Source organism: Semicossyphus pulcher, unplaced genomic scaffold (genome assembly GCF_022749685.1).
Source record: "Semicossyphus pulcher isolate SPU_LCO1_2020_fin unplaced genomic scaffold, fSemPul1.0.p SCAF_15, whole genome shotgun sequence".
Classification (NCBI taxonomy): Eukaryota; Metazoa; Chordata; class Actinopteri; order Labriformes; family Labridae; genus Semicossyphus; species Semicossyphus pulcher.
In genome coordinates this window covers 3,474,276-3,485,630 of record NW_027211659.1, presented here as the reverse complement: position 1 = coordinate 3,485,630, position 11,355 = coordinate 3,474,276, and the positions used below count along the sequence as shown (strand labels likewise).

The 11,355-nt window shown below is 40.7% G+C and overlaps 1 protein-coding gene across 1 annotated transcript; it reads left to right on the top strand.

The window, feature by feature from the left end:
* The first annotated feature begins 8 nt into the window (after window positions 1–8).
* Window positions 9–11,155, top strand: ttf2 (transcription termination factor, RNA polymerase II). The gene is made up of 23 exons (XM_069663057.1): window positions 9–68; window positions 336–441; window positions 846–932; window positions 1,038–1,107; window positions 1,312–2,166; window positions 2,316–2,436; window positions 2,527–2,721; window positions 2,933–3,090; window positions 3,382–3,463; window positions 4,436–4,561; window positions 4,733–4,883; window positions 5,201–5,306; window positions 5,478–5,662; window positions 5,763–5,916; window positions 6,054–6,145; window positions 6,654–6,739; window positions 7,208–7,350; window positions 7,452–7,631; window positions 7,737–7,795; window positions 8,115–8,268; window positions 8,618–8,700; window positions 9,863–9,937; window positions 10,300–11,155. Exons 1-23 carry the CDS (start codon window positions 41–43, stop codon window positions 10,442–10,444), a joined length of 3,441 nt encoding a protein of 1,146 aa, XP_069519158.1. The 5' UTR covers window positions 9–40; the 3' UTR covers window positions 10,445–11,155.
* Window positions 11,156–11,355: the final 200 nt, after the last annotated feature.

Sequence of the window (11,355 nt, the reverse complement as noted above, 5' to 3'; positions counted from 1 at the left end):
GTTGAGTTAGTAATGAGAGTGAACTGAAAGCGTTGGCACAATGAAAAAGATTATATGCGATGTCCACGGTAAGTCAAAATAAATCAATTGTTGTTGATTCTTTGCTACGATATAGATAGTTAGATATTGTCTTGAGTTTCCATAGGTCACCTTAATGTTTTATTCCCAGACATACAGTTTGTTTTGTGAATGACAAGGCAGTTTCTCTTGGTCCATCTAGCTTTAACATTAAACTTAACCAAACCCTTTTCTTCTAGGCATTTCTGTGACAAAATTACAGTGAGTTGAAGTGTATATTCTTTGCCTAATAACTCGCTTTCTATTTCCCCATACAGGCTGCGTGTGTATGTTAAAAACCGGCGTGAAAGATGGACCAAATAAAGGCAAAAGCTTCTACGTCTGCGTTGACAAGCAAGGCTGTGGTTTCAGTCAGCTGGCAAGGTATTTACATCACGGAGGGGTATTTCCCGTCAAAATGATACCGTGTGTCCAACATGAGTTCAAGCAGTGACAGGAATTATAAACCCTCTTATTGTGGAAAAAGCTGCAGGTTTTTCCAATAAGGAAGTTTTAGGAAACTTGAAGTGACCAAAAGAGAGATGCATTAGACCAGCAAAAGCGTTTGAAACATCTGTTTATTCCTTAGATTTCTGTATAATCCTTTAACAATTTAATTGACAGCTTTATACGTTTGGTTTGCTAACGTTATCTCTTAGGCACATACTGATACTGCCCACTTTAATCAGCTATAACTTCATTCATGCTTGGTTAAACTGGGTTATGCTTCCCTAAAGGTTACTGTGTTTGATTTGCATTGACATTATCATCATTATCATCTCTCCCAGCATCACACCATCCCACTGCCTCCATCATGAAGATTCAGTGGTTGAACTCCAGGCTCTCACCTACAATCAACAACAGCAGAGCCACAGGTTGGTGGTTTTATGGCCCAAAACAACTTTACATTCAGATTTGGCTCTTGGACAAGACACCTGTCTGTAGTTTCCTTATGCTTACTTTATTCTCCTCTTTCTAAGGTTGTTCTACCGGTGTACTGTTGGTAAAAAAGCAGGCCAGAGGTGGTGTGGAAACGTTCCTTGGAGCGCAGTAAGACGACACCTGTTACACACAACACATACACACTTATATTTTAAAAACCCTTTGTTACCATCTTGAAATAATTAGCTGTATATGTGTACTTTTCTCTCTTAAACTCTGTCGTCAACTTTGATCTCCTACTCTCAGAAATAGTTTCCTTGTTAATTGTCTGCTGTCCATTTTTAACATGTCTGTTGTATTCTGTCATTTCAGCCAGAGAAAGAAAACAAAAAGCCTCAATCAGACACACAGCTACCCCCCTCTTGCCTGCCGCCTGTCCGAAACCCCTTTAAAGCCCCTAGCAAGACAGAAAAGGACTCTGAAAGGAGAAGGGTGCAGGGTGGGGGAGGTGATGAGACTAAAAGTTTTGAGAAAGACAGGGAGGAAGGTCATAAAGCAAAAGGAAGAGAAAGTTATCTGACAGAAAAAGTGGAGAGCGTAGGTGCTGCAGCGGAAGGACAGAAGGAAGGGAATTCAGCAGATACTTACAGAGGTAAACAACTTCCAGCAGGGATGAAGGTAAAGAAGAGGGTTTCAGATGAGGACAAAAACAGCTCCAAAGCTAACAGCGTGGAACAAACAGTAGATAAGGTGCCAGACAAGGCTAAAGAGAGCCACACAGAGCAGGGACAAGCAGAAAATACTATTCCTGCTGCCAGTGCCAAGGCTGTTCATCCTGAGAAAATAAACCAGACGTCAAAGGATCCTCACAAGGACTCGCTTCAGAAACCTACCAATGGAGAAACTCGCCAGGTGGAAAAGACTGACCCTGCTGTAAAAGAGAGTGTCTCTAAATCTGCACCCAGTACCAGCATCCCGGCCTCCAGGAGCTCCACATCTAACAAACAATCAGAGTCCAGTAAAACCAAAAGCCACCAGGACGAAGATGATGATGATGTCATAGTGGTGTCTGTAAAACCTGCTGCTCAGAAAACTCCTCCTGTCTCTGCTGTGCAAAAGACCCTGACTGCCTTCCCTGGATTCAACCCAGCTTCTAAGGCCCAAGCTCAGCAGGGAGACCCCAGAGGGTTGCGCAATCTGCTCACTACACAACTCGAACAGAAAAAGGTGAGCAAGTGACTAATTATGAAATACATGATTGCTGGGTTAGCCAGATTTGAAAAGCAGTAGATATCATAGATGGATCTTTGTATTTTCCATGTGTCGGTTTTATCTGTATCAGTTGTTTATCTCATCTCTTTCTCCCTCCTGTTAAGGCCACTCTCTCTGTGGTTAATGTAGCGGCTCTACCAGATAAAGGTGAGAGGTTGAGGACTCAGGTCAAAGAGCTGGAGGACGCGCTGGAGTCTCTGAGCCTCAAAGCCGCTTCTCAGCCTGGTAAATCTCTCACTGTACAGTGTGAATGATTTTCAAAGAACCCACTTCATTCTACTGAACCGATCGCTGACTATTGCAACTGTAATTCAGAATCACTTTCAGGATCCCAGGATGCATCTACGAGCAGGGATGCCAGTCGGGATGTCAGTCAGGTTAACCCATTCAGCCGACAGGGCGGCACCATCCTGCTCCCTGCCCCACCAGCCCAGGGTGCTTCACTACACCAGGCCTCAGGCAGCTCCCTGGGGCTCCAGCTTAGCCAGGGATACACACAGATGCATGGAGGTAAGACCTTCTTAGTTTCTTTCAGGCCATTTATCTTATATGAACTGTTTAAAACTTTTTAATTTGTGTATTAAAATGTGTCTGTAAAGCTTTCTTACTGCTCTTTTCCTGACCAATATTTGATGCCTTGCTTTTTGTACTTTTTGATGGGTTTGTCTTCTCTTTCACTTTTCGTTCAAACACCCTAACTCTCATTCCTGTATGTTTCCAGCTAATGCACAGGCCCAGGCCTTTTACGGAGGCAGGATGACTGACGACCGTCTGCTGGCAGTGAAAAATGCCACCTGCGAGGCCATCGACCATCTCCACAAATCCCTGGAGTCCTGCCCCGACGCTGAGGCCGAAACTCCGGATCCCAGGGGAATCAAGGTTACACACTTCACTCAGAATATCAGACAGCAGTTTTTAGATTTTTACAGAACTTCAGCCATGTCGACATACTATTGTTTAAACTAAATATGGTAACTTTCCTTTTTAAAACTGATGAAGCCCCCATGCAGAAAGCAAGTTCTCCAAATAATGGTTTGTTGTGGAAGAACTGGGCTGTCTGGCATCTGAGCCTGACGCATCATTTGCAGCTGGATATGAAAACTATCTTTTTTTGATCGGTCCACTTTGATACCTATAAATAAAACTGTCCTCCGGTGATTGGTTGGTTAGGTGACGCTCCTGGCCCATCAGAGGAGAGCTTTGGCCTGGCTGCTCTGGAGAGAAACCCAGAATCCCTGTGGAGGAATTCTTGGTACGTTCACCATTTATTTCCTTTCTTTAACATGTGAGATGTGAGATTGAGATGGTACATTTTTTTTTTCAGGAGTGAAAATAAGCCCAAGAGTTATGTATTTGTTCTGACGTATCGTGTTGTGTGTCAAAACTGCACATTTTAGAGTGTCTTTCCTTTTTTACCAGCCTCAGGCAAGCCTTTGTAATACTCATTCCAGATTTAATCAAATTTGTGATCAAGATTTGAGAGAAATATGCCTTTGGTTGCCATAGAAACCTTCTTAGATCTTTTATTTCAACTCAAGACAAAGAAAAATACGTTTATACATACAGCTCCGGAAAAAAAATTAAGAGACCACTGCAAAAACGTGTTTTTCTCTGGTTCTACTATTTATGGGTTTGTGTGAAAGTAGCTTTTGTTTTATTGTGTTCAACATTTCTCACTTCTTCTCATTGGGGTCTTGTATTTGCAGAAAATGACGACTGGTTAAGAAAACCAAAAGATGCAAATAAAGTTTTTCAGACCTCGAATGATGCAAAGAAAACAAGTTCATGTTTAAACAACAGAAAACTGATGTGTGAACTCAGGAAGAGTTTTTAAACACAGCTTTCATGCATCTCTGCATGTTGTCCTCCAGTCTGTCACAGTGCTGCTGGGTGGCGTTCGGCCGCTCTTGGAGCAGCTCGGCTGTGTTATGTGTGATGGCTTATGACCATCCATCGTCCTCTTGATCACATTCAGGAGGTTTTCAATGGGGTTCAGATCTTGAGTGTGCTGGCCATGACATGAAGAGAGAGATGCTGATTTAAGTAACATTTGTAGTGGTCTCTTTTCCTTCCCTGAAAATATAATCAATTTCTCTCTCAAAACAAAGCAGTTTGTTAAGCCAGGAATATGTTCTTTAAAAATGACATTTCTGAAAGGACTTCACATCATAATTGTTTTTTTCCTCTGTTTCTTGTTTTTCTTCTTCTCTCTTTTTGACTGCAGCCGACGACATGGGTCTGGGGAAAACCCTCACCATGATTGCTCTCATACTGTCCAAGAAGAAGAAGGCAAAAGAGGAAGATGAAAAGAAGGAAGAGGAGAAGACTGAGGGCTGGATGTCCAAAGCTGGTAACTACAGACTTTTCTTACTCCTTCAGTTGGTATGATACAGCAAAGTAACTATTACAGCTCATACAACTGATATTTGAATTAGATTTCTATGTCTGAATATGAAGGGAAAATCTTAGTTTAAATATTTTGAGTATGCAAATTTAATTAGTTTGTTTTTTCATCATGCAGACTCGAGCGTGGTGGTTTCTAAAAGCACTCTGATCATCTGTCCCGCCTCCCTGATCCATCATTGGAAGAGGGAGATCGACAGACATGTGAAGACAGGAAAGCTGACTGTGTACCTGTATCACGGCCCCAACAGGGAGAGAAGCGCCAAAGTGTGAGGAAGCGTGCACACATACACATCACAGGATTTGACTCTGTTTTTACCACTAAAGGAAGAAATATATGTTGTATTTCTTTTTGTTTTGTTTTGTTTTAAAGTCTGAATGTGTCAGAAAACACAGGAACACAGCTGCGCAGAACATTTTGAACCTGACTGGAGAAAGCGTTACAAAAGACCTCCTCTTAGCATTCTGACGCATTCTGACACACTGAATCATGAACTCAGAACGCATTGAAGACAAAATTCAGTTTGGGGGATTTATTTAGCAAACAAATTCAGTCTAAATGGAGTGTGTTCTGTCCCTCTCTCAGGCTGGCAGAACATGATGTGGTGGTGACCACGTACAGTTTGGTCTCTAAGGAGATCCCAGTCCAGAAAGAGGAGGCTGAGAAACCCAGCAAAGACGCTGAAGCTGTGGTGAGTATTATCTGTTTCTGATGTAAAGCAAAGACTTTATACATTAAATTAAATACATTTAAAAGCTTTACTTCTGAAGCTTCAGTTGCATTGAAAATACTGTCAATGTAATACTTGTCAATAAGACCTAAAAACAAACACGTTCACTTCATATCGTGTTGTTTCCCTCAGTCGTCACGCTCGGCACCTCTCCTGCGGATAACCTGGGCGCGTGTGATCCTGGATGAAGCCCACAACATCAAGAACCCCAAAGTGCAGACCTCCATGGCGGTCTGTCAGCTGAGGGCTCGTGCACGCTGGGCTGTGACCGGCACACCCATCCAGAACAACCTGTTGGACATGTACTCTCTGCTCAAGTGAGACAAAAACACAGTGAATACAGGAGTTTAAAGAATCGTTCCTCTTACACATGCTTCCTCCATGCTTATTCACGGTCATTCTCCGCCCACGTGTCAGGTTTCTGCGTTGCGCTCCATTTGATGAGTTCAAACTGTGGAAAGCTCAGGTCGACAACGGCTCCAAGAGAGGCAGAGAGAGACTCAACATCCTGACCAGGACTCTGCTGCTCCGACGCACCAAAACCCAGCTGGACACCAGCGGAAAACCTCTGGTAGGGACAGACAGACATTTTATACTTATGACAACATTACATTGAGGACACTTACTGCGAAGGCTACACCTTGCTAGTTTGTCATTGAATCACACACACTCTAGATTCTGGCTGAGGTGAGATGTTTAATGTTTCAGGTGTCTCTCCCCGATCGGACCTGCGAGGTGCATCAACTCAAACTGTCCCCGAATGAACAGGCTGTGTATGATGTTGTCTTCGCCCAATCCAGGTAACATGACAACTTCCCTGATTATTTTAAGCAAACATTTATGACAGAACATCTCCCATATTTTCATTTTGTCTTTTATTTTGTAATAACTCCCTTTTTGGTTGAGAGAGTTTCAAACTACGATCTGGCTCTGAAAATGCTCGAGATTGATGCTGCTCTGCTCACACACAGGACCATTTTTTTAGGCAAGAGAAGGAGATAAAAACATCCTCCCGCTGCTCCCTCATTAATATTTGAACAACAAATGTAAATTTCCTCAGAATTTTGTGTTGTTTGTGTTATGTTTGCATTTTCCTAACTGCTTGAGATATTGCCCACATAACTTTTTTTGATCTCATGATGCCTTCCATCAAAAGCATTGAAAAGTGCATAAGAAAGAAATGTGGACTAATAAATACTCCCCTTTAAAGACTACAATCATGGATGCTTAGGGTTTCCCTCGGACCGTAATATGTGTTACTGCTTAAATAAAGAGTTGGGCTGCTGTAAAGTCTTCTTTTTTTTCTAGATCCACTCTGCAGAACTATCTGAAGAGACATGAAGGAAATGACATGAAGAAGGGAAACACTTCCGGTTCCAATCCTTTCGACAAAGGTGAGATATCTGCTCGTTTTATAGTTTTATTGTGGCGCATGTGATTGTGTGGTATTATATTCGTCCCCCAATCCTGAGCAGTCAATGTTTTGCACACAAAGATTTTATTAAAAGCACATATTGAGAAACTATCATTACGTAATGATGATATTTTGCTTTTTAAAGTCATAATCTCGAAGTTCTCAGTTTCGTTCTATTTGGCGCCACCCTATGGCGATAAACGGTAATTGCGGGTGCTTACATCTCAGATAACCAGACGTCTACGGTTGGCTCCCTCTGTTTCGGTTGTAACTCTTGATTTTCCTCGCTGACGGTTGTTTTCCTTTTTAGACATTTACGTAAATGAAAATCTAAAATTATATCTTTAAATAAACAAATTGAATACAAAATAAAAAAAGTAAATAAGATCATATTTTGCTTTTTAATTAAATAATATAATAATAATGTGTTTGTTTCTCCCTTCCCCAGTGGCTCATGAGTTTGGTATGTCCCAGGCTGACACTGCTCTGTCCAGCTCCCAGCAGCCCCAGCAGGCGTCCAGCACCGTCCACATCCTGTCGCTGTTGCTGCGTCTCCGACAGTGCTGCTGTCACCTGTCACTCCTTCAGAAGGTACACACACACTCACATACTCTGACTCGGCTTACCTGCTTTGACTGCAATCACAAAAGACACACATAAATATCCTGAATTGTAAACATATTTCCTCTCAGACTCTTGACTCGACGGAGCTGCAAGGTGATGGGATTGTCTTGTCTCTGGAGGAGCAGCTCAATGCTCTGTCGCTCTCGTCCAGCCCCTCGTCTTCGGGCCCTGACCCCAAAGACACCGTGGCACTTAACGGCACTCGCTTCCCCTCACAGCTATTTGAGGACACCAGTGAGAGCTCCAAGGTGGGCTACCATTTCTTATACAGATTTTAACCTTAGTCAAAAGTCATATGTGAACTCTCTCTCTCTTTTATCATAATTTAACAAGTCTTCTGTCACAATTTTCAGATTTCTGCCATTGTCTCTGAGCTGAAGGCAATCAGGCAGAAGAGTGCTGATCAGAGAAGGTAAAACATTCAACAACTTTGACACAAGTTTCCCTCCTACACCAAATGTGCTCGAGTTTACTGATCTTTTATTCCGTCAGAAAAAGTTCCAAAGTATTCCTTTGGCAGACAGAAACATCTGCCAAACAACTTCAATCCACCTCCTCTTTCCACTGTGTCATATAGTTTTCCTCAGCAGAGGGAGTTGGAAATGTTGACATTCAAAATTTATGTTTTCTTGGCACTTTAAGAACTTCTCCATCTGCCGAGGAAGATTGTCTGTCTCATGCTCCTCTGTATACACGATCTCTAACCTCGCTACCTCTCTGGTAATGTGTAGCGTGATCGTGTCCCAGTGGACCAGCATGCTCCGCATTGTAGCCGTTCACCTGAAGCAGATGGGCCTGAGGTACGGCGTTATTGACGGGACTGTCAACCCCAAACGCCGCATGGACCTGGTGGAAGAATTTAACACTAACCCTAAAGGACCTCAGGTAAATCTCAAAACTCCTGACCCTAAATATAAAACGCATCACTAGGGCCTGTTACTACTAATACATTAATAAGAGTAATGTATTATTATATATAAACACCAGACAGCAATTTAACCTTTAACAAAGTTAATATTTTTGTTGCTGTTAAAGGTTTGTATTCATCAACTGTCACAGGCCTATATTTTCAATAATTATCAGCTGACTAAAGTGTGGAGTGTGTGTAGGAAGTATGCCTGTAAGCCCATTGTTTTATCACACAATATAACTGGAACAAGACCAGTGTAACATTAAGCCTATTGTGAGAGACACGCATTAATATATGATTCATGTTTCTGTTTGTCTGCCAAAGGTGATGCTGGTTTCTCTTTGCGCTGGAGGAGTTGGACTCAATCTCATTGGAGGGAATCATCTCTTCCTCATTGATATGCACTGGTGAGAGATAAATACAAAGAGTACGAAGGCTTGTGTTTGTTTAATGGTGCTGTTTTTAATTCAATCTTGTTATTTTTCTTGACTTGAACCTTTGCTGAACTTCTGACCCTCTAACTACTTAAAGCACTTTCAGTTGAACTGAAACTTGACTTCCTTCCAGTGGTTATGCTTTGACTGACACTAACCTTCTCTTCACCCTTTCAGCGCTTTAATTTCAACTGTGATTCCTTTAAAACATTTAGCAAACAAATAATTTTCCATTAAATAAACACTTAAAGTAACAATCTCAAACTTTTTAATTTAAATAAATGTCTTTTAAGTCACTATCTATGACAAAATGAGTTAACACAATAGTGTTTAAGCCTATGGCCCACCTTTGCATTTGCAGTATATAGTAGAATTTTGGACTGGGTGTCTGTGGCGACATTTGCGGAAAAAATCACAAGCGGCGCCCAGTTATTGAAGTGCGCTCCTGTAATAATCAATTATCGCCAGTGGGTGGCGCTCAAGAGCACGAAACTGAAATATTCGAGATTGTTACTTTAAATAAAGCTGCGGACAAAAAATAAGAGACCACAGCAAAAACATGTTTTTCTCTGGTTCTATTTATACATTTATATTTGAGCAAAATTAACTTTTGTTTTATTGTAAACAACATTTCTCCAACTTCTAAATAAAGTATTCTCATGTAGGTCTTATATTTGCAGAAAATGATCACTTGTTAAAATAACCAAAAGATGCAAAAAAGATGTTTTTCAGAGCTCGAATAATGCAATGAAAACAAGTTCATGTTTAAACAGAATACGAATGTTTTAACTCAGGAAGAGTTCACAAATCAATATCTGGCAGAATAACCTGGTTTTAAATGACAACTTTCATGCATCTTGGCATGCTCTCCACCAGTCACATTGCTGTTGCGTGACGTCAGGCCAATTTGGCGCAAAAATTCAAACAGCTCGGCTTTGTTTGATGGCTTGTGACCATCCATCTTCCTCCTGATCACATTCAGGAGGTTTTCAATGGATTGGGCTGGCCATGACATGCTGCTTTTTTGCAGGGGCTCTGTCTTCACAAACAGATGATGTGTAATGATAAAATAGGAATCTTTTTGGCATGGTCAGTGTAATAAGGAGTTTTGTACTAACATTGAATACTCTGACAGGAACCCAGCTTTGGAGGATCAGGCCTGTGACCGAATCTACAGAGTTGGACAAACTAAAGACGTCACCATCCACAGGTAATGAATCAGCAGGACATTTGATGTATGCATGTGGGTTCTGTTTTTTACTCTTACTTCATGGGACAAGAAATATATTGAAACAAGTATCAACTAATGACATAAAGAAGCTGACAACAAAATACAGTCAAGTTGTCTAAAGAGATCAAATTTTAATGTACACATCATGTAAGTAGGAGTGAAACAACAAAGGTTTGTTTTGAGGGAATGTTTTATTCACAGCTCTAATTAAATCTTAACACAATTTAATTTGAATGCTTGGTCATTGTAAGTCAAACTTACTGAATGCCTTGTTTTCATTCCTGTATTTTAGTGTTATGTACGTGTGTTAATCAATAGTTTGTGTTGGTATCTTGTTCCAGGTTTGTGTGTGAAGGCACGGTGGAAGAGAAGATTTCCACTTTGCAGGGGAAGAAGAAGGAGCTGGCCCAGAATGTGCTGTCAGGAACAGGAAGCACCTTCACGAAACTCTCCCTGGCTGACCTCAGAATCATTTTCGGTGTCTGAGACAGGAGGAAAAGGAGGACGCTGTTAGACCCAAAGTCATACCAGATAGCTGCTCATACACACATTCAGAGTTAAGGTCATAACGCTATAACTAGGGACCTGTGTTTGAGTGCAAATGCCAAAGCAGGCTAGCATGTCTCTTAACTACTCTTCTCTTAGTCCAAACAATTTAGTTATATTTTTAGATGCTTGTATGTAAATGTCTTTCAAGTTCTAATTATTTTTTATCACAAGGACACACTTAAAACAGGTGTTTCCTCTGTCAAAGTCTTTTAATTTGTAGTAGCTGAAATATTTCATTTTATTTGTGTCAGCTATTGAGTTTATTTTTTTTCAAAGCTCTTTTGAAATGTCGTTTAAGTATGGTGTATTTTTTTGATATGTGTATGTTTTAATAAATTCCATGTATTTAAGTTATATGAGTTACTGTCACCACTTACGCTGTGTAGACTGCATTTAAATAATAATCAATTATTAGGGAAATGAATCCAAAAACTCCCCTAACAAGTAAAACTCCTGTTACTTGCTCAGGCTAATTTGCTACCAAAGTATGTTGCTCATATTGAAATTTTAAGGAAAAATGGATTTTAAAATGAATTCCCCCGATTTCATTATATAGATGCTGCTAATTTAAAATCATATGCTCTTTCTATAAGGAATTCATCCTGCTCATATAAATGGTTCTATTGTCACCAACCTATATAATCTAAACCCTGCATATTCAAAGTTAATTTTGTGTAATAAATGGTGACGGTATGTTAAAGATGTTTCATTATTATTCTTTATGATTTATTAACACGTGCTAATGTTTTCTGTGAGATTGATATATTGGCTTTGCTCTGCCTTTTACAGTCCACCATGTTTTCATTGCCCTCTCTTTTTGTCCGTGCTACCTTTATAAAAAATCGGAG

Coding starts and splice junctions, on each gene's coding strand:
- ttf2 (XM_069663057.1), top strand. CDS start 41: ATGAAAAAGATTATATGCGATGTCCACG. Junction 69..335: donor GATTATATGCGATGTCCACG/GTAAGTCAAAAT, acceptor TTCCCCATACAG/GCTGCGTGTGTATGTTAAAA. Junction 5,663..5,762: donor GACATGTACTCTCTGCTCAA/GTGAGACAAAAA, acceptor CCCACGTGTCAG/GTTTCTGCGTTGCGCTCCAT.